This window comes from Dendrobium catenatum, unplaced genomic scaffold (assembly GCF_001605985.2).
Source record: "Dendrobium catenatum unplaced genomic scaffold, ASM160598v2 fragScaff_scaffold_506, whole genome shotgun sequence".
In the NCBI taxonomy this organism is placed as follows: domain Eukaryota; kingdom Viridiplantae; phylum Streptophyta; class Magnoliopsida; order Asparagales; family Orchidaceae; genus Dendrobium; species Dendrobium catenatum.
The window spans coordinates 167,540-191,306 of NW_021318968.1; the positions used below are offsets into that span (position 1 = coordinate 167,540).

The window sequence follows — 23,767 nt, forward strand, 5'->3', positions numbered from 1 at the left end:
AAAAGTTATAAATATTAGAAATATATAAATAAAATAAAATTTTATTTAATTTTTAACAAATAAAAAAATCTATTCTAAATTTGTCATAAAATCTTTAAAAAATCTGAAAACACAAATTATGTTTTCTATTTTCATAAGAAAACTAAAAAATTATTTGTTTTAATGGGAAAAACTTTTTTTTTCGTTTTCTCTAAATGGAAATCTAATTACATAAAGTTTTGTTTGAGATAGCATCCAATTATTTTAATTTTTAGACTGCAACGACAATTTATATTTGACCACTAATTTATCATTATTTTCAAGAATTTTCTTATGCTAAGAAGCTACATTTTATACTAAATTTAAAAAAAAAAATTATTTTCTTCCTAATAACTTTATAATTAACTTTATAAAAATTTGTAGCAAAACACACCCTAAATTAATATTTGAATTTCTCCTATAATTCTTTATTAAAATAAGCTGTTTAAAATTTATCCTAATTATTTTCGAAACAAATAGGGATATTGACTGAAAATTTTATTTAGTGGGTTGTACTACCAGAACTACATTGTAAATAGAAAAATTCATCTGCTGTATCTTTTTCAAAAGATATGAGAAAAATTTACTATTGGTAGGGCTATATATTTGATTTGGAGATAAAAGATCGCTAAAATTTTCATTTTTTCTTGTTAGGATTGAGGTTAAAGAGCTGGTTAATGAGCCCAACATATTTAAAAATTAAATTTGGATTGAGTTGAGCATAAATCAGATTAAGTGAAATATAAATTTGATATGAATGAATATGGATTGATATGTCACTAAAAAATTTACTTGATTTTGATGAAATTTTTTTGTTAGAAATTTATTGAATTAAATTCAAGGTCATTTGAACTCTAATTTTGACAAATTGATAGTTGGATTGAATGTCTTGATGAGATGAATCCATCAACATCAAAAGCGTTCAAGTCCAGGTTCAAATAAGCCAATATTAAGTACTTGATGCATAGTTAAAAACTTCAAAATATTATTTAGATGACCAAATGAAATACAAATATTGAGTGCTTATAATTGAATAAAACATCTTAACAAGACTTATCTAATAAGCCCAATAACTCGTATTTCTTACATCGTTAAACCACTTAAATGATGAAAAAATGATTTATGGCTAACGGAGTTAATATGAGTCATTCAATTGAGATTTTTTGGATTCTGACTATTTTTAAGAAGAATTTCGCTCTAAAAATTTATAAATAAATCTCCATTATCCTTTATGAAGGATTGAAGGGGAACCTGAATGAGGAGAAATAGAAGGTAGCTTGGAGGTTTGAAAATTCTCATTGCTCCACCATATCATCATCATCAGACCATCATTGCTCAATTATAGTAGTCGAACTAGGTCTCTTGACAATTGTTGCCCAACTATAGCTGTCGAACTATGTCAATTACTATATCCTAACTACGGTCTCTCGATTAGCATCACTTGACTGCTATCTCCAGTTGACAATCATCACTTGACTATAATCTCATTAGCATAATTACTCGGTAACAATCTCCCGACCATCATGCCCGACTATGTTCCTCACGAACATCATTGTCCAACTATGATCCTTTTGAACATTGTTGCCCAATTATAATCTACCAACCACTGACACTTTATCACTATAAAAGAAGATCCCATGATATATTTCTTAATAACTAGAAAATACCCTTCTCACCTATAAAAGAAGAGCAATAATTTCCCAATCACTTAACTCATAGAAAATTTTTAGTCTTTTGGTTTTGAAAGCATTTATAATTTTCTCATTACTTATATTATTAAATTTTTTGTTCTTAATAGATGTGACCAATATCTAATTCATGTAATGGAACCCAATTTATTTGTATTCAATCAATTAAATGTCACATGCATAAATAAAATTATCACATGTTGGAACATTCACAATGGTAGAAGAATAGAGAGTTTAACGTCTTAGTTTTATACGAAGATCCAATACATATACATATAAGAGAGAGGGGTGCAAGAATCATAAGGGACATTATAATTTTTATATAGAAAACCTTGAAAAGGAAAAACTTATGGGATCTTACTTAGTTGAAATGATTCCACTAGTGTTTATCATTGATTACAAATAATGCCTATCCTCAGGGGACCATGTTGGCTCAATATAGCTAATATACATCATATAAAGCAAATTATATAATTGAAGTTGGAAGAATCCAATGACATAAAAGTTGTTCTCTTGGTAACATTGGCATGTTCCTTTGGCCCGTAGGATTGTAATCGGGGCTACGAAGGTCGGGGATCGTAGTCAGGCGATAGAGGTAGGAGGGACTATAGTCAGTGAATGACAGAAATAAGAAGTACCATACTAAGCTAGCTATGGAGGTCAAAGGGATTGTAGTAGAACAACCAAGGTCGGAGGGACTGTTGTTAGATGATAAAGGTCGAAGGGATCGTAGTCGGCAGGTCATAGAGGTCAGAAGGACCATAATCGAATGATGATGAAGGTCTGAAGGAACATAGTTTGAGGGCAATCAAAGTCAGAAGAATCACAATCAGACAACTAAGGTTAAAGAACTATAGGAGGTGACAAAGATCGAAAGAAAGGAGGTTCAATGACCTTAGTTGAGTGACAAAGGTTAATGAGACTATAGTTTGACAACAATGATAAAAAGGATCATAGTCGGTGGGTAATTGTGGTCTGAGGGACCATAATCAAGCAACATAGGTCAAAGGGACCAGTGTCCGATGACAAAAGTTGGAGGGCCAATAGTTGGGTGACAAAGGTTGAAGGGACTTGTATTGGGTGACAAGTCGGAAGGACCATAGTTGGTAGATGACGAAGGTCGGAGGGACCATTGTCATTTAAAGGTGGTTATTGTTAGGTGACTGAGATTGGAAGGATAATAGTCGATGGGCAACCGAGGTCGGTGGGACCATAATAGTATGAAATGGTGGTCAGAGGGATCATAGTCGGGTGACGGTGGTGGGAGGATCGTAGTTGGATAGCGATCGATGTCGGAAGGATCATAGTTGGATGACGGTGGTTTAAGGATCGTAGCCGACTGGCTACATAGGTTAGGGGAATAGTAGTTGGGAGACTGAGGTTAGAGGGATCATAACCGAGTGATGATGGTTCAAAGGCCGTAGTCAGGAGATGGAGGTCAATGGGTTAGGAGATAGAGGTTGATGGGACTGTAGTTGAACAAAAGAGGTTGAAGGGACAATAATAAGGCGATGGAGGTTGAAGAGAAACTATAGTTGGGGAAACAGTGCCTTGAGGACCGTGGTTTGCGGAGGTCTTATGGCAGCTAGGTGGACGTCTAACAATGTTCAGCTGGTGAAAGTCCGAAGGTGATGGCTAAACGATGAGGGTTCGTCGGCTGTGATGTCTATGTAGAGCTTTGAGATTCTTCAAACCTTAAAGCCATCTTGATCTCTCCAAGATCCAAGCCTCTTTAATAAAGGTCTTCCATCATATAGAGAGAGAATGTATATTTATATATTTTTATAGTAACATACTTTGTAAATATGGAGAAGATTTGTAACAATTTTGGAGTGCTTAATCCAACGACCCATATTGATTCTCTTTATTATAGAGCTTTTTTCAAGCATTTAAGTGTCTTAATGATGTTAGAATTAAGTAGTATTGAGCTCGTTGGATTGATTTCACCGAGCTGCTTTATTCGATTATAAGTATGTCATATTTGCATATCATTTTGTTACCCAATTAATATTCTTAAGCTTCTAATTGATCAATTTTGGTGTCATTGGGTTCATCTCGTTGAGACGTTCAGTTCAAATATAAATATGCTAAATTAGAGTTCATATGATCATGAATTTAATTTTGAAAGTTTCCACTTCAAATATGCCTCAAGATTCATGCCTGACTAAGAAAATGTTTGATGACGAAATAATTTGATTTGCTAATGTTGTTCAACAGTTGTAATTGCAAACTATAAGACTAGTTATGGATTGTCTAACACGGAGGAATTCAGCCTACAACATGCTTACTATACCTCTTAAGTTGATGGGGACATTCTATTCATATAGTGAGAGGAAGGTATATTATCATAAATGCCCTACAAAAAATGAATGAAATAATATAGAGAAGGTTTGTGATGTTCTTGGTTTTTTTTAATGATGTAATAAACATTATTTCATGTACTAAATATTCTATTTCAAATTTAGTTTTCTCTCAAATATGCAACATAAAAAATGTTATCGGTATCTCTTGATCAACTTATTAGAGACACGATTATAAAAATAAAAGACAATTTTGATAAATATCGAGGCAAATGCAATCTTTTGATAGCATTTGGTGCTGCTTGGATCCAAGGATGAAATTTCTTGTTATATAATTTGCATATCCCATGATTTATATATATAAGTGTGGAAAAAATGTTTTATATGTTTGTGCATTGTTATATGAATTATATGAGGAATATGTCACATATTTTGACCAAGAAATTAAAGGGGCACGTGACACATTTAGATTGGGGAGAGTGACTTCAATAGGGAAAAGTAGCAATTCAAGAAGGGGTTAAGAAGGTGGATCAATAAATATAGTGGGTGGCATGATTTCACAACTTATGTATATGAAAAAAATGAGTAAGAAACCTGCAAAGTCATATTTAGATAAATATCTAGAAGTTGGTCTAAATATTTGTCCAGCTGGCAGAACATTCGATGTTATTACATGGTAGAAAAACAATCAAATGAAATACCTCATATTATTTAGATTGGTTGTAGACATTGTATGAATTTCTATTAATATAGTTGTTTCAAAATCTATATATTTAGAGAGAGAGAGAGAGAGAGAGAGAGAGAGAGAGAGAGAGAGAGAGAGAGACTTATCACTCTAAATTGGGGTGTTGAAATGATACAAGCTTTGATATACGGGTCATATTAGGTTTGTGCCCTCTATTGATTGAAGGACAAGACAAATGCATTGTTTTGTTATGCTTTAATGTTTTTTTAATTATTATTTTATTAATAACATATTGTGATATATATCCTTTGCAGGAAGAGGAGGCGGATGAAAGAATTAAGATACCATTAACGTCTAATAAAAATCATTTTCAAGATAAATTACATCTTATTCAATATTTTTCTAATCAAAGTTGCATTCAAATGATTTAATGCAAAGGAGATAACCTTTATTTTTATCATTTGCAAATTGACAACAAACATAATAAAAAATTTTTGGAGGCTTGGAAAAGTGAACTTTTTTTGGCGGACTTCATAATTTTCTGATGACTCAATTTATATATTTTTGTCCGGTTTCGTTTTGTATACATATGTTTGTTGAAAGAATTTTGTGATGCCTATCGTTGATACTTGTTACGTGTCATTTCATATTATTTTGTAGTTCTTATTTGAACAATTAAAATTCTGCCGTGATGCACAAAATTTCCTTCTTATTGCTTTGGAATTGGTTTGTGTACCCTCTATTTTTCATATTTTTATGTTAGGTGGGAAACTCTTTATATTGATGTAACAAAGATAATTTGTGCCCCACTTCTATACTTTCTATTGAGAATTTTACTACAAGTTGTTAGTCATATCACCTGCTGTTTCTTTTGTTTTAGGAAAATTTCATAAACTTTGCTATTTAAAACTTTTATCCCTTATTTAATTTTTGTTATTAGTCAATGAATATGCTTAGATTTTTTTTTTCCCAATAAAAAGAGAGATGGAGCTATCCACTTTTTTTTTTTTAATTAAAAAAAAAAGTAAGAAACTAGTATGCTAGTTATGAGAATTCTGGTTAAAAAAGGTGTACAATATGAGAACTTTTTAGGTGGTCACCCATGAGGGATGGAGCAATCCACTTAATATTCAAAATGACATGAATTTTAAACCAACATATAATAAAAATTTCCTTATGATCGAGCTTGCAATCGAGCCGAGCTATAGCGGTTTAATCGAGCTCGAGCTTGAGGTTCGAGTTCACTAGTCGAGTTAAAGCTCAAATTTAAAACTCGAGTTGAGTTCAAATCGAGTTCGAATTAAAGCCGAGTTCGACCTCGAGCCACTTAACAAAATATGTGAGCCAAGCTTGATCATGCTAGGCTCGGGCTCCACTGTACTCGTTCACACACCCTGGACCGGGAATTTTTATTAGGTCCGGACACTTGACGTAGCTCTACATCCGGACGCCAATAAAATGTCACCACGTGCTCTTACTCTTTACCGCGCGGCCCGACGACCCGACCCGGACTGAAAATCCGGTATTGCTATGTTCGTGTTTTGCTAGGTATTGCTCGGTATTGCTAGATATTGCTTGATAATAACAAGAAATACCGCTCTGTCAAAACCAATACCGAGCAATACTGAGCAATATCTAGCAAAACCGGGGTTTTGCTCAGTATTGCTAGTTATTGATCTTGACAGAAAGGTATTTCTCGTTACCGAGCAATACTGATCAAAACCTAGCAATACACTGATCTGTACAAATCAGCTAATACATAACAATATTGAATTCCGATCCGAATTGAATCGTCGGACCGCACAATAAAAATTAAAAAGTAAGAGCGATGATATTTACATACGAATATAAAACTACGTCAGGTGTCCGTCCGGACCTAATTAAAATTCCTGGACCGGAGTAACATTATATGCAGATTTTAGTTATGCTAAATTACTACTCCACTCCGCCGGAGGTTATCACCGTTCCAAAACGTCTCTTCGTCTATCCAAGTTCGTCGAGCTTTCGGCTTTGCCATGGACGCGGCCACTTTAAGCCCCCTCTATACATCTATCTTTCAATTCCACCAGAAGCCATTTCCACTTCGAGGAGGTGAGTTCTCGATTGCTAAATTGCCTGTCCCCCTAAACCCTAATAGATCTTAAACCCTAAACCCTAATAGATCTTAAACTCGTTTTCTAAAAAAAAATAAAACGACAAATAGAAGAGAAAACTGCTGGAAATGCTAATTTTGATCTGTTGATTGTGTTATTGGATCAGGTCATCGCTTATTGTACAAGGAGGCAAGCCTTTCCCTATCGTATCCTAGATTACATCATCATCCGAGACAAAGAATTTCGCTTGCTACGACCACCTTTCAGCACTTATTCCGCCGGAACCGTGTGCATTGTTTTAGCCGGTCACCGAGAAAGTTTATTAATGCTGATTCAGTCGGCTTTGAGCTGTCCCATCCCCAGACGCTCATAGTGGGTTCAGGCAGTGAAAAGAGATCGGTTGTGGTGCGAGACGAGGAATCTGTGGCTGAATCCTTGGCTCCTACGCCCGGGAAGTACAAAAACAGATTTTTGAATTTTGTTAGGATTGGAAGTGTGGTGGATAATATGGCTGACTCCTTCTTCAAGAGCGAGATAAGGCGGAGGTTGTTCGTGACTGCCTTGCTGATTGTGGTCAGTCGGGTGGGTTACTTTATCCCTCTGCCTGGATTTGATAGGAGGTTGATGCCTCAGGACTACATGAGCTTTGCTTCTGGATCAACTGGTTTGTTCTACCAACATATTGTTAGTGGTGCATGTTTATTTAATTGCTGCCTTATTTGTGAATATCTGTTAAATAACATTTCGTGTGCTTTTTCAGTCTTAGACATACCCTAAGATGCACGGTGGGTGAACTATAGAAAGTATTTCATTGCAAACAGTGATTTTGATTAGCATCTATTGTTTTTTTTAGTAACTTAATTTTTTAAAATTTTCAATGCCTGTGAACTTTGTGCTGAAGGAAGTTTACATTGTATCAAGTTCATATCTGGTAGCCTTTAGGGCTTTATGTTTTTTAGCTCGTGTTTCAAGCATCTATGCCTGAAAATATTCAAAATTGGTGTAAATCATGCACCATTTTTTCCCAGATGAACTTGGTGATTTTTCAGCTGAGCTAAAGCTGTCACTTTTCCAGCTGGGGATTAGTCCTCAGATTGCAGCCTCCATTTTGATGCAGGTTCGAGTATTCCTATCTTTTTAAATGATTTATGTTATTCTTATCTTATTGGCAGGATTATGTATTGAAATATAGCAAACTTGTGACCTTGTTTCGAGTGATCCTTTATACTCCTTGTTCATATGACGAGTATTACTACAGTCTCATTTGATTGAACAAGTTTTTTACGGCATAAATCAATTGAGAATGAACTTTGTTCTTATAATATACTGATTACTGGGTGATAATCCATAAATATTAGTAATGCTTTAATCGAATTATGCATGGTTTAATTTAAAATATGTGCCATGAAGCTGAGATGTTTCTTGGTTTCTAAGCTCCAATTTTTAACCATTTTGAGCTTTTGACTTAGATGGCTATTCAAATTGCATTCTTGTCAATATTTAACTCTTTGAAATGAAACCCAAAAGAAAATGGTGCATGCATCATGCATGTTGTCTTACCTTTGTTATCGCCGTGCAACCCCCTCTCACTACCTCTCCCAGTTTTGCACCATCAATTGTGTTTTTTCTGCTTTTGTGGAACGGAAAAGTACAAAGAATGAATTTGTCATATGTTATACCTCCTCTTCTAGAATTTTTAAATACTCTGAGGATTAGTTCTTTATCCCAACTACTTGGGGTTGGCAATACTTATTATTCAGTGGTAAATATAGTTTCTGGAGAATTTCTGTTTTTTTTCTCTATCCACTTAATAGATCACAGTCAATCTTATACTTGAGTTGGGAACAATACAGGAACGTGTTAAATTAGGAGGAAAAATCTCTTTAGCTCATATGGTCTTGTTTCTGCACTGTTTGCTTTCTGTATTAAGACTTAGTTATTATTGTTACAGGTTCTTTGCCATATTTTGCCATCACTTGTGAGGCTGCGAAAGGAAGGTTTAGATGGTCATGAGAAGATCAAAGGCTATATGTGTGTCTAGTTTTAGTTCTCAAGCAGTGAGACTTATCTGATTCTGAAAACTACAAAGTATTCTAGCTTTGTGTCACACTGATAACTAAATGATTTCGCTTATTGATGTTAGATGGTGGGCTTCACTAGGGTTTGCGGTGCTGGAGGCAGTTATTGTTTCTTGCTACTCACTTCAATATTCAATTTATGCTGCGAGCCAAAGGTAGAGAAATTTATCAAATGTCAACGTGTTCCTTAACCTGTTAGTCAGTATGCTTGGCTATTTGTGTAATCTAATGCTCCATAAAGCAGGAAGTAAATCCAAAAAATCCTTCATTCCTTAGGCTTTACCAAATAAACAGGCTCATACTTAGCCTTTAGGGATGGCCATGTAGCAGAATTGCAATTGAAGCAATTACTTTTCAAACTTATCTGTTTGATCAGGCTGTGTTGTAGTTCAAGGAAATTCCATTTGCCAAATATGAAATAGCAGCTCCTTGCATTTGTTATTGAATTAAAATTTTAAAGGTTTGCCATGATGGTGCAGAAAGTCAACGTTTTCAGCCACATAGTTTGAACTTATACCCAACAACAACAACAACATTAAGCCTTTATCCCATTATGTGGGCTCGACTACATGAATCCTTTTTCTCCATTGTGTCCGGTTAAGAGTCGAATTCTCATTTAGATCTAATAAAGAAAGATCATTTCTAATGTTTTCTAACCAAGTCTTTTTAGGTCTACCTCTACCTCTACCTCTACCTCTATCTCTACCTTTTTTAACATAGGTTAAATCTAATACATCTACTCTCCTAATCAGGTCATTGGAAGGCCGTCATTTTATGTGACCAAACCATCTAAGGCAAATCTCTCTAATCTTATCCGCCACTGAAGCTACTCCAACCTTTTCACGTATATGCTCATTTCTTATCCTGTCTCTAAGAGTAAAGCCACTCATCCACCTGAGGATCATCATCTCTGCAACACTTAATATTATGCTTCTCTTTTAATGGCCAACATTTTATATCATAAAAATTGCAAGTCTAATCTCCATTTTATAGAATTTTCTTTTTAAGTTTGAGTGGTACTTTTCTATTACACCACAAGCCTGATGCATTCCTCCACTTCATCCATCAAACTTGAATTCTATTAATAGTCTAATAGTATCCCATCTATTTCACCATCATTATGAACAATAGACCCAAGATATCTAAAATGTGTACTCTTATTAATGGCTTGATCGCTCAAAGTCACAAACCCCCACTAGATCAATTACTACTTAAATTGCACTCCATGTATTCGATTTTAGATCTACTCAAACAAAAATCTTTAGACTCTGAGTTTGACCTCCATAATTCAAGTTTACCTTCAATTCCCTCTTTAGTCTTATCAACAAGAAGAATATCGTTAGCAAAAAGCATACACCAGTGAACATCTTCTTGCAAATATCTAGTATGAACATCCATGACTAAAGAAAAAAGACATGGGCTTAAGGTTGATCCTTGATATAATCCAACTGAAATTGAAAAATACTTAGTCAAACCATCTTGTGTTTGAACACAAGTAATAACTGCAAAATACATATCCCTAATGTCTTAAATATAAGCATTATTAATCCCTTTCTTTTTTAGAACTTTCCATGGCACTTCTTATGGAACTTTATCGTATGCTTTCTCTAAATTAATAAATATCATACGAAGATCTTCGTTTTTCTCTTAACTTGAATATAAAAAAACTGAAAATCGTGCATTTCCTTTTGAAACATTTAGCTTTCAGCAGTGTAGCCTAGTTCATTCTTTTAACACTCTTATGATCGTTTTGCAATGGGTTTAGTACTTGTATATTATCTACGAATGGTCATTACATTAACAACAACATTAAACTTTTATCTCAATGGTCATTTCTATGCATAAATTTATTTCTATTGTCGGAAGCTCTCGTAGTATTCATTATCTGATGCCAGGTTCAAGCACGTTGTGATCACAAGCTTCTTGTTGGTGATTGGTGCAATGTCCATGACATGGATTTCTGACACTATCTCAGAGTCTGGATTTGGTATTTTATTTTATTTTTATTTTTAAAATTGTCATTTATTCTACTTATATATTCTAGCCTGTCCTTATCTGCCTATGTTATGGGCTTTCTTCATCTAGTGCTACATTGATTGAATGAATGCCCCTTTTATATTTGATACTTTCATTCACTTTCTAGGTCATGGGTCTTCCTTGATAATATGCGCTGGGATACTAACTGGATATACGGAGACACTGTTCAAGATGTTTTCTCATTTTTCAGGTTAGCCCTATTGTTGATTTCCTTTTTCAATCACATAATTTTAAAATTTTTCTTCTTTCTTCTTTGAGTGAAGAGGTTATAATACTATTAAAAAGCAATGCATCCCAATTAATACAAGCTACACTAAAATTGCATCTCTTTCATTTTTAGTTTTATTCTGCACATACAATCCCATAACTAACTAGTTTATACTTTTTTTTCTTCCTTTTTGTTTAAAGTTTTCAGCTATTCTTATTCCCACTCCTGGTATTATTCGAAGGCTCAAAACTAGTTAATCATTTTAATTGAGAAGATGCCCCATTGGGAATAACAACAGGCTTAAAGTTAATTCAAGATGGAATAGGAATTTGAACTGCTGGAGCCTCTAAAGGAGGCACATTAGTGCTGGAAGAACTTGAAGCCCAACTTTATAAAGTGATTTCAGGTTAAAATATCATTAATTGTTGCAATATTGGAAGTACAATCATATTATGTACTTCCACAGTACTTTCATACCTTCATGGTTAGAGGGGCTAAAATTAAAATGAAACTAGCTATTTTAGGAGCAATTTGAAAATGGCATCTTTGCTTAATATTTGTTTATTATGCAACTTGATTATAAGTGGGCGATGATTCAATGCTTGATGCAATACGAGCATGATTGTCATAGTCTTTTGTATATTAAAATTTAAGCATCTATTGATTTAATTTTAATATTTTTGTAAATATTTCATATACATGTAGCCGACCCCACCTAGTGGGACAAAGGCTTGATGTTGTTGTTGCATTTTCTTTCTTGAAAAATTAATGCATTTTTAGAATGTATTATGAGCTCTATTAACTGGGGTTTTTGGCTTCATTTTGGATTACTTTTGTGGTAGGATATGCTGTTAGCAAAAAATAAGGTCTCTTTGGATGAAAGAGTCGTACAAATTGTTTCTTTTTTCCCCTCAAAAAATGCTTTAAAAAACTATTTTTGCGAAAACAGAAATAAAAAATTATAGTTGAGAAAGTAGCTTTTTAAAGTTTTTGAGAAATGCATGGAAAAGCATAAGTTATTTCAAATGAAGCCAAATTGTCCTGTATTAAGGCACTAAATTGATGGATTAAATAAAATATTGAGCTCTCAAGGCCTCCGTTGTATCTCTCTTTCTTCTTCTCCCTTATTGCAATCCTTTACTCGTAAGTTTTTCTTGCAGCTTCCAACTTCTCTTGCTTAGTTCTCCATGTGACTTTACCGACCTCTTCTTCAGGTAATTGATAGAAAATACTTGTATTCACAAGTTTCCTAACCCAAACCAGTAAAAATTCAGCAGCCAACTGCTGTCCACAGCACTAAAACAGCAGGAAAACAGCTGGAAATAGGGAAATCGGAGAGAAAAACTCAAGTAGAGGCTTGTATTTCACTAGAACTTAAAGCAAAATAATCAAGATACAATTGTTCTTCGATTCGAGAGGAAGAACGTACTCTCCACAATCTCCAGCGATGCCAAGAGCCCAAAACAAAACCTAGATCTCAAATTACAAATTCAAATTCAAGATGAGGAATCAGTTCCTCCCAATCCCCTAAATAAACACAAAGGGCAATAATAAACTTCCTAAAACAGCCCCCAACATTCAAAATTTTCCCTCATAAGATCACCCAAGCCAACGTGGCCCTCCTCTAAATCCCGCTGCCCCTCTGTTTTTTCCGCCTGGAGTAACAGTGGACCGGTCCGGGCTGGACCGGTCCGGGCTGGACCGGTCCAGCCGGCCCCTCCTGGGCCGGCGTAATAGTAACCACCCCTCATCTCCTCCTCTTTGGCTTTTCTCTCTCCTAAACTTCCTTAGAAGCAACCTCCAATACCTCCAGGTTGCTCTTCCATTGTATGCTATTGCGCTAGCTCTTGCGGTTATTGTTGGGTAATAGGTGTTCAAATACAGCAATGGATAACATCCTGTCATCTTAAAAAGACAATATAGGGTAACCAAAAATTACAATAAAATTTTCAAAATTCACACAATGAAAAAATCATAGCTAAGTATGCATTGTGCATTTTCATCATAGAGAAAAAATAGGTTCCACAATTTAACAATTGTTTAAACCTCTCAAGCTTGCCTATGAAGGATTCTTTTATAGGGTCAAAGAAGTTGGCTCCATTGCCTTGCTGCTTCTTTTTTCTTCTAACTGAGATTTTCCCACTTGAATTGCCAACACCACCTTCTATAACTCTTTGCAGTACCTTCATATCCTCCAACGCTTGCTTGCCTATCCATCATGCTCTCAATCCTTGCACCACTCCACTAATTTCCCACACACGTGACCAAGGCACGATCTCTCTCCCTATTTTTGATCGATTTTTTTGTGCTATAGTTTTATGCTAACTTGCTAAGCTTTTGCCATTTGCACCCTAATTATCCTTAGAATATTTTTTAAACCCCACTTTGGTTCACTCGTTGTCTTATCATCTTTAGCCTCCTTCGTGTCAACTATAGCCCATTTTTGTCTTCTGTCACGTCACACCCCACACTAGATATTTATCTTCTGTGGTTGCTATTGTCTAGTAAATACATTAAAAAATATGTTAGTATATTATGAAAATGCATTGAGAAGCGTGAAAGTGCACATAATAACAATAAAAAGCATGCACGTACATTAAAAATCATACTAACATCTATACAAACGGACAAAAAGTGTTCAAGTGCGTCATGTAGGTGCACCGAAAAGCTATATTGAAAAGTGTGCGAATGCTATGTAAATGCATCGCTAAATGTGCAAGTACATTACATAGGTGCATCGAAATACGTGCATATAATAGAAAAATGTGTCAAAGTCAAAATCACTTGCATGTGCATTAACCAACTACATCATGCTCCTAAATTTTTGTTTCAAGAATGATGTGCGGCTTAAAATAAAGAATGAATCTAAATTTGATTCATCTTAAAACTATAAGTGTCAAATAATGCACCATAAATCTTATTTTCCTGTATTAGCATACAACTACAAAATGCAAATTCTTTAGGTCACCGCTCATATGGTAGCTCTTAGTTAATATTCGAACTTGATTATCTATATTAGCAAATGGGTAGATTTGGCTAGGGTCAAATAATAAAATAAAATATTAACACCCTGATGATGGTTTTATTAACCAGGGAGGAGCAGCACGTCTAGACAAAAATACAAATATTTAAAAATGTTCAAATGAAATTTACCGCTTACAAACTTAAAGCAAGATTCATCCATTCTCTGTGGCCTTTTAGCGAGTGTAATAAATTTGAGAATATAATATGCTCATAATGAGCAAATGTTTCGTTGAGCTTATTACTACGATTCATTCTAAAATGATTTTTAGCTAGTAATGATGTGCAATTATTCTCTAACTGGTGGTTTTGACGTCGAATGACACTATAGATAAATGGCTATTACGAGAGCCCTTTGATTAGGTAGTTTCACTGTAAAGTGATACTATTAAATTGCGATAATGATGAGTGCCCGTAAGTTCTCAATAGATAAAAACTCTTGAGTAATGAATCATGGTGCACTTGATATGACACAAAAACTCTATTAGCTAAGGTTGGCCTAAATTTATCTCTTTTGACAAATAGGTCTACAAGATTCCTTTGGATTAAACATCCCATGATTCTCGATCAGGATTTTTAGTTCGGTTGGTTGACTACCTCCACGGCTCCACTAGTTAAGTACACCGAGGTCCTTGATAACCCGAGACAAGACAATCATGAGATTTTGATCAAGTTTGTCATCATTCCCCACATTATCCATTCTAAGTTTGAATGCGAATTTATGAATTTTAAATTAAATTGCTTTTATTATGCACTAAGTATATAGCTTCTAATGAGTAACTTGAATAGAAAATTCTCTCTCGTTACCACAAGGGATAATTAACCTAGGGGCCTATACCTATAGGAATCTTGCAACTAGTAAGTTTAACAAGGGATAATTAACCTAGGGGCCTATACCTATAAGAATCTTGCAACTAGATCATAAACTTCCTGTACAGATGAGGGTGAATTCTCTTAGTTGTATTTTATCTTCAACTTAATCTTCCTTTTGAATTTGACCCAAGAAACTCAAAAACTCTCTCAACAGAGGTTGGGCGAGGATTTTTAGTACCCACAATGATATTTTATAAGCACTACAAAACATTAAAAATCATACATAGGCTATGAATAAATTCAACAATATTTGAGAAAAATATCCTTGTGTAAAAAGTCACTATCAGAGTATATATGTTGTGCATGATATTGCTTTTTAACTTAATAAGAGCCTGTGTAAATTTATTTGGCATCACATAAATTTTACAATTGTATCATAGGGTTTCATGATATTGTACAATTCAGATGAGGGCTAGTAAGTTGAGTAAATAGAGACATGATGTAACAAGAGCATGAATTAATTTTAATCAATTTGAGATGGACATAACGAAGTTCCATTTGTTGACTTGGATGAATTAATTGAACTCATATCAATCTTGCATCAAATATTTGATCCGTTGTCCATCAAAATGCATAATTCATCCAAACCTTTCATGAATTCATGCATCCTAGAGTTTAACTGAAATAATAAATGACATGCATACAATAGAAGGTAAATAAGGCTGATGGGGACATCGACAAGAGGTTTCAACGCGTTTATTAGAGGCGACACAGGAGATCGATGACCATGATGTAGAGTCTTTACTTTTGATGCATTTTTTGTATTAGCATTTTATGTATTAATCATGTTATTTCAGTTTTTCCGTTTTTGCCCTTATGGGTAGTTGGTTGCTATTGTAGCCCAAGGGGCATTCTAGTCTTTTGTTTTCTTTGTCATTTTAGAGGCCTATATATATGGCCATCTTCTTGTATGAGAGTAGTTTTTGATGAATGAAAATTTTGTTTGTGATCTCTTAGTGAGTTCTTGAGTGAAATCCCAAGATCTCTTAGTGAGTTCTTGAGGAAGAGATTTTCTTTTCTTTTCCTATCTGAATACCCTCCTCTCTCCATTGTTCTCCTACCCCATCTCCCTCCTCAAGCTCTTCCCAAGACCCGTTGCCCCTTCCCCTTATTCTCTCCCACGGTTTTCACCACCCAGCCCCATCCCGCCATCCCCTCCCAGCTCTACTGCCGGTTGGAGCCCCTGCCAGCCCGACAGCCCCATCTCGCTGCCCCTCTCAGCCTCCTAGTCTTGCCGCTGGCCCCCCCATGATCCCCTCTTTGAATTTCAAATTCCATTGAGTAAATTACTTTCTTAAAATAGTATTTCTCTATTTAGGAAAGCTCGTCAATGGGAATTAACTCAATTTTGAAATTCAAACCTCTTTCCCTCCCTTATTCCACTAAATTGGGAAACTTTCTTAAATTAAAACAAATCTGAATTTAAATTCAGATTTGATCTTAATTTAATTATTCCCCTTGGGCCCCACCTAATTAATTCCAAGCCCCCACTCTCCCCATATGGCCGGCCACCTCTCCCCTATTATTTCTCTCTCCAATTGCCACCTCATCACCACTTGAATACCTCTTTAATGCCTCCCTCTCACAGATTTTAATTTTAGATTTCAAAGATTTTAATTTCATATTTCAAAATCTTAAATTTGAAATTGAATCTTCCCTCCTTTCTTATTTAGAATCTGAAATTAAACTTTAGATTTATTCTCCCCACAAAATAGCATCACCCTCTCCCCTCTCTCCCTCCCAAACCGTGATCCCCTCTCTCCCTCCCAAACCGTGATCCCCTCTTCTCCCTAGCCCACGGCCCCTCCCTTCCCCCTTCCCCACCCCTCTTCTCTTGTGGATTTGCCATCTCGTGCTCCCTTCATCTCCATGCTTACAATGTATGGCCGACCCTGAAGTCGACCACGGCTTTGCGTACAACGAGCAAGGGGAGATCGACATTTTTCTCTCCCCCTTCTACGAACCGGATTGGGAATACGATATCACCGCTGAACGCTACGTCAACCGGATCGTGTATTGCCTTTCCCACACCATTGAGCTTCAACGACCAAGGACTCCGTGGTCCCTCACCGGAAGATACGTGCCACCTCCACCTCCGGCTACCTTCCCAACAACGACTTTCCTCAGCTCGTCCGTCCTAGTGGTTACTTCATTTCTAGTGTGGAAGATCTTTCTCCGCTCAACCTAGATTAGTAGGGAAGAGAGTAGATCCTTAAAGGTGAACACCTCATTATTAACTTTTGGATTTGTGTTATAAGCTTTTACATTACTTCACCTTTGTATTTGATTGAGAGTGTTTTGGTTAATCTTCATACAACTCTTTGCCTAAGCAAGTGGAATACTGAGAATCCTTGTAACCAACTTTGAATTAACGCATAATTTTATAAAGGTTAAATTTCTAGTAAATTCTCTTTATAATCTTGTGTAACTCCAAGCTTGTATCACATCAAGAGCTTAGAGGGGAAAAGGAATTGAATGCAAAAATTCCATACCCATTAGCAATCCCGATTAATTAAAATTTGAGCATACTTTATGATAATCTTTGAAAAATGTCATACTTTATCTATCATTTGATTATATTTACACTTGGTATAGTCTTTTCTTATCACTCATATCTGCAAGCTAGATATTAAATTAAGATTATGTAATTACATGTGAGTCATTTCATTTAGAGGATAAGTTTTGGGGGATCAATGCATGTCTAGATTTCTCAAAATTAGGGAACTTGAAAGATGACTATAATATAAGTACAACAACAACAATGATGTGGGGTCGACTACATGAATAATTTTTCTCGATTGTCCTGTTAAGAGTCAAATTCTCATTTTGACTTAATAAAGAAAGGTCATTTCTAATATTTTTCTTACCTAGTCGTTTTAGGTCTACCTTTACCTTTCTTAATATAGGTCAAATCTAATTCATCTACTCTCCTAACCGGGTCATTGGAAGGCCGTTGTTTTATGTGACAAAACCATCTAAGGCGATTCTAATCTTATCTGCCACTGGAGCTACCCCAACCTTTTCACGTATATGCTTTTGTTGTATCCTGTCTCTAAGAGTAAAGCCACTCACCCACTTGAGCATCCTTATCTCTGCAACACTTAACTTAAATATTATGCTTCTCTTTTAATGGCCAACATTCTGCACCATAAAGCATTGTAGGTCTAACCACATCTTATAAAATTTTCCCTTAAGTTTGAGTGATACTTTTCTATCACACAACAAGCTCAATGCATTCCTACCCTTCATCCATCCAATTTAAATTCTACTAATAATATACCCATCTATTTCACCATCACTCTGAACAATAGACTCAAGATATCTAAAACGTGTATTCTTATTAATGACTTGATCGCCAAACTCACAAACCCCCACTAGATTTATTACTACTAAAATTACACTCAATGTATTCGGTTTTAGATATACTCAAATGAAAACCTTTAGACTCTAAGGTTGACCTTCATAATTCAAGTTTACTTTCAACCCCCTCTTTAGTCTTATCAATAAGAAGAATATTGTTAGCAAAAAGCATACACCAGGGAAAATCCTCATGCAAATCTCTATTAAGAACATCCATGACTAAAACAAAAAGATATGGACTTAAGGCGGTCCTTGATGTAATCCAACTGATATTGGAAAATACTTGGTCTAACCACCTTGTGTTTGAACACAAGTAACAGCTCCAGCATACATATCCCCAATGACTTGATTAGAAGCATTATTAACCGCTTTCTTTTTGAGAACTCTCCATAGCAATTCTTCAAAAAAAAAAAAAAAAAAATCTTAAAAGAAAAAACTCTCCATAGCATTTCTCTTGAAACTTTATCATATGTTTTTTTTCTAAATCAATAAATATCATATGAAGATCCTCCTTATTCTCTCTATACTTCACCATCAAACCTCTCAATAGGTCGACCTATTCGGCATGAATCCAAATTGATTTTGAGAAACATTATTATCACATCTTAACCTATGCTCCAATACTATAATATAAGTATTATGTGAAAAAGAGCTACCCGTTTCTTCTTAAAGGAGAGAAAAAGTTGAAAACATACAATAAGCTCAACTTAAAGGAAGAGACTTCTCAGCTCAACTTAAAGGAAGAGACTTCTCAATCTAGTGCATCAACAATAGTATATAACATGTTCATCATCCAAAAATAACAAAGGTAGTTGTATAGCTATTTATAAACACTACTTAACATATTATGATACAACACTTGTGCACTATTGTCTAAAACCTTCTATTTGAAGGAAGATAAATTTCTATTACCTACGAACCATCATGTTTTTTCAATTGTACAATTTGATGTTTCCAAGTTTTAGGTTTGTCACTTCAGCACAGAATACTGGAGCGCTTGCATGTTATTTATGTTTTTTTTTTTTATTTACTTTGTTTTTCTCTCTATATTAAATTGTTGATTTCTTTGTTCCAGGCAATGCATCAAGCTTTTGGCCTTACTTAGTTGCAGTGATTGGGATATTCACAGTTGTGACAATGTGGGCCGTGCTAGTTACTGAAGGTTGCAGGAAAATCAAGTTGAAATACTATGCTTTTAAATTGGCTTCTGCATCTAGGTAGTATCTTTGCAAGAAGCCCGTGCTTGTTATTGTTGCTAATGTTTGCAGCTAATTTGTAAATCGGAGTGCCAATTTTTATCATGTTTTCGCACTCATCATGAATTTTAAATTTTTTTTCTGATTAGCCATGTAATATTTGCTTGGGTTCATTCCATGATTCTATCTGTTATTAATTTATACCGGTTAAACTTTTTTAAAGAACACTTCTTCATCAAGCTGTTTAGAAATCAAGTCTTCATATGTAGATGATTTTTTAGTTTCTTTCTAATTTCCGTAGTCTTGAACATGTTGATCTACTCTAACCCTACATGCAGCTCTTTTATCATTTTTTAACTTATAACACCGTGTACCCTGTGAACTATGATAAATATTTTTTTTTTCTCATTTTTTATATTTTGGGAGAGGAAATGGCAACCTCAAGGAGGCCTACTTCATAAGATTGTCTGGTTCTATATTTCACTTGTGACTTGATTTTTGCCTCAATTAAGATCAATCTAAATTAGGTTTTAGGTTTTTTTACCATCCATTAGCACGTGCCTCCATTGTTCAATATAATATTGTTAAAGATGAGTTTGGTTAAGTGTTCTCCTTAGCGCCAGTACAAGAGTAGACCAAAACGTCTTGCTGACCTCTTGGGCATGATTACTAAGGCGTTGCCTAGGTGAGCACCTTGCCTTAAAAGGAGCTAGAGAGCTTGCATGATTTGCCTTAATTAGAGAGATGAGATGACATAGTTTTTTATTATCACGATCCAACAAGCAATGGAAAGGGGTGAACTGATCACACCCTATCCACCATTGTCAAAATTTATAACCTTAATGACAAAATGATCATATATGAACATTTTATGAGCTCTAACATAAATTTCATTTGCTTATGTTCCATAAAATAATTCGTAACAATGTATAATAAACCTTGATATTTCTTTTAAGATAACTGTAAGATACGAAATTATACATATTTAGGCATTCAAACGGACACATATGATTCACTTTTTAATATTGATCCATATATCTTGCACACTGTATAAATCTAGTTTATCATTGGATAAGGCACCTGAATAAAGAATTTACTACTATCTCCATACAGGAGGCATTATTACACGTATACCAATCAAAAGGCATTGTGTGTCGAGTGTACACAATCTCATCTATCACTCAGTTACTCCATGGAGATTTTCTAAAATATATATATCACAATTGCAAGCTGCACTACTTAAAAGAATAGAGATCAATATGCATATTAGTTGTCACATATGACCGATAAAAAAATCATAGAAATTGGCATTTCATTATAATCATAATCATGATAAAAAACTTTCATTGCAGTCAGAGTAATGAACAATAATTCAATCTTAATATTTAGCATTGCCTTCAATAGAATGAACATGTATTGAAACAGAGCATCTCCTAATACATTAGGGTGAATGACTAGTACTTCCATTTCAAGAGCACAGTCTAAATCTCACGTATCGGTAGTACTTTAATCTTAACAAAATTTTCCAAACTTATTTAGTCACTGACCGACGAAAGGCAAAATAGTCAACATGTAAGTGCGATGTTCCTAGCTAAAATCATAAGGGCGTTGCTCCATCTTTCGTCATGCACATTTAAGCATTCATATGCATTGTTTCTTTTGCATTTGCATTAACATTCGCTGGGTATATTTGTAAGATAATTGCATGATATAATATAGAGTTTTATAAGCACTTGAACCATAAATATGTACCATGTGATTCATAGCAATATGAGGAATTAGTTGCAATTATTATAAATGAATCATTGTAAAACTATTATAACAACTGCCTCATAAATATAACATCTTTTCATGTTTTATCTTAAATAAATCAATCGAATGCGTCAGGTTAGAAGAAGGAACATTTCTCCCATTCAGCAATGAGATTTCCTACTTTTGGATGTGCAAACTCATCGAGTTGCTTCGGTCTCTTGAATTTCAATCTCTACCAATTATTCACAATGCCAAGTTTAAGACATGTATGATAAAATCATTTAATCCTTGATATACCTAGACATTACCTATATAGCTTTCATATCAACTTGGGGAGACATGGAAGAAAGGGCAAGAAGAAAGTTAGGTTAGGGTTTATCTTTTTTCTTACCAAATAGTAGATGGACACAAATTATTCACCTTCACTTAATTGCTATGATTCATGTTGCCTACAGCGCTTTCCTTGTTCATGCAGTTGATCCTCATACTTGCTAAATGATAAATATTGCTCTTTAAATTTATATTTAGATCAACCGGTACAGGTTTAATTTCATTTGAAATATTTTTTCAAAACAATTTGTGCACATTCATTAAATTTTGATTTAGCACATTCAAAATTTTTGAAATCAAATAGTTGGTAGTATTCAAAAAAGTTTTCTAAATTATTGATCCAAACTAATAATGTCTCAAGATTATAACTCTTAGTAAATGCAGGAATGTAATTTAGATCCTCGTCGTAATTGCATTTTGTTCATTTTGAATCATGACTTACCTGAATTTGTTTAAGTAGCATATTTTATTAATTATATAGACTCAATTATTATGCTCTGCTTTTAGTGACAAGGGAATGCAGCCATAATTCGATACTAATTTGATGTAGGATAGTTAAGAGCCTAGAATTTACTAATATAACCTACAAATGAAAACTCATTAAAAAAATCACAACTCCTAAGTTATCAACTCTTAATTGTAATAAAAAATAGTCACTTAATGTAAAAAAAGCAACTATAATGCTTCTTTCATCCCTAATGTACTTGTCTCCAAAATTTGGAATTCCATCATAATGAATATAAATTTCAATAACGATCAATAGTGGCACTGCAGAAGAGTCCTAGGGTCCTTGATGCAAGCAAAAAATTAGGAAGACCTTGATTTTGCAAGCATACTAAAAGACTTCCTAGAAAATTAAGAAAATACATGCTAAATTAAAAAAATACACCTTTTATAGAATCAAAACGACGCTTACAAATTTAACATAAAAACACCTAAACTTGCATTCCATCGCTTGAGAAGAAAGATACAATTGGCGTCGAACTTGTAGAGAGAAGAAAGAGGTAAGAAGCCGAGACGAAAGAGAGGACAATCTCGTAAGCTTTCCCAAGGAGGAAGAAAAAGAATGGAACAAGATCGCAAGCTTTTTCAAAGAAGAAAAAACCCTCAGGTTTTTTGCTCCAAAAATCTCTGCATAAACTCTCTTTTGCTTACAAAACACTTCATATTTATAGGGGAAATGGGGAAGTTAAACAGCCCAAAATACCCTTAATTAAATCATCAAAACAAGTGAAAATAGAAGGCCAAAAGTATGTCCAGAAACAATATCCGAAGAGCCACACAGAAACTGGAAAAAGGCAGCCAAGGGAACCGGAACAGGACCTAGGGGAACTGGAACATGCAACCAAGGGGAAAGAGCACCTCAGGAATTGGAACATGCAACCAAAAGGGGGAAGAACCAGCCACGGGAAGAGCCAGGCAGGGGGAAAACCGAAAGGGCAGTAGAGGGAGGGAGGAATGAACCAATAATAAATCCTATTTATGAGCTGAAAAAGTATTCCTAAAGACATTAATGAGCTGAATTAAGTAGAGGACATAACAACTCACCAAAATTACAACCCAAAATGATTTGACCCCCCCTCCCCTGCCTACATCAGATTCTCCTCCTGTTGAAAGGACTCATCTCCCGATGAGGTTGTTTTTGGTTTATCCTGATGAGATGAAGGAGACACTTCAAGCTCTTGAATTTTGGTCGCATACTTCTTCAGGATCTTCTCTTATTCTTGCTTGAATTGTTCTTGTAGAAGTTTCTTTTTATTCATGTAATTTCCGTACACATGTACATCTTCATTTGAAGCTTATATAATTCATTTTGTAGTGGATCTGTTGAACTTCCTTCCGACGGAATCCATCTGTCCATAGGGATATGTTCTTCGAGATCTTCTGGATGATTTTCATCCACCACTGGTTCAATAATTTTGTCTTTTTCCATTTTTCTAAACACTTAAAAAAACAAATAACCTAGGAAGAAACAAACCTAGGCTCACACAACAACTATTATGACTCACCAAGACTCACTCGACAACCTTGCTCTGATACCAAATTGATGCAAACAAAAAATTAGGAATACCCTAATTTTGCAAGCATACTAAAAGACTTCCTAGAAAAATAAGAAATGTACCTTTTA

General features: G+C 34.8%; 1 protein-coding gene across 2 annotated transcripts in view; it reads left to right on the top strand.

Annotated features, from left to right (window-relative positions):
- The first annotated feature begins 6,579 nt into the window (after positions 1-6,579).
- Positions 6,580-23,767, top strand: part of LOC110103644 (preprotein translocase subunit SCY2, chloroplastic) — a 30,535-nt gene continuing 13,347 nt past the window's right edge. For both annotated transcript variants that reach the window (XM_028694575.1, XM_020832439.2), the window contains exons 1-8: positions 6,580-6,782; positions 6,951-7,448; positions 7,813-7,901; positions 8,736-8,815; positions 8,928-9,017; positions 10,758-10,849; positions 11,006-11,089; positions 19,437-19,578. In XM_028694575.1, the coding sequence (XP_028550408.1) occupies positions 6,707-6,782; positions 6,951-7,448; positions 7,813-7,901; positions 8,736-8,815; positions 8,928-9,017; positions 10,758-10,849; positions 11,006-11,089; positions 19,437-19,578 (1,151 nt within the window). In that variant the 5' untranslated portion in view covers positions 6,580-6,706. The remainder of the gene's footprint in view (positions 6,783-6,950; positions 7,449-7,812; positions 7,902-8,735; positions 8,816-8,927; positions 9,018-10,757; positions 10,850-11,005; positions 11,090-19,436; positions 19,579-23,767) is intronic.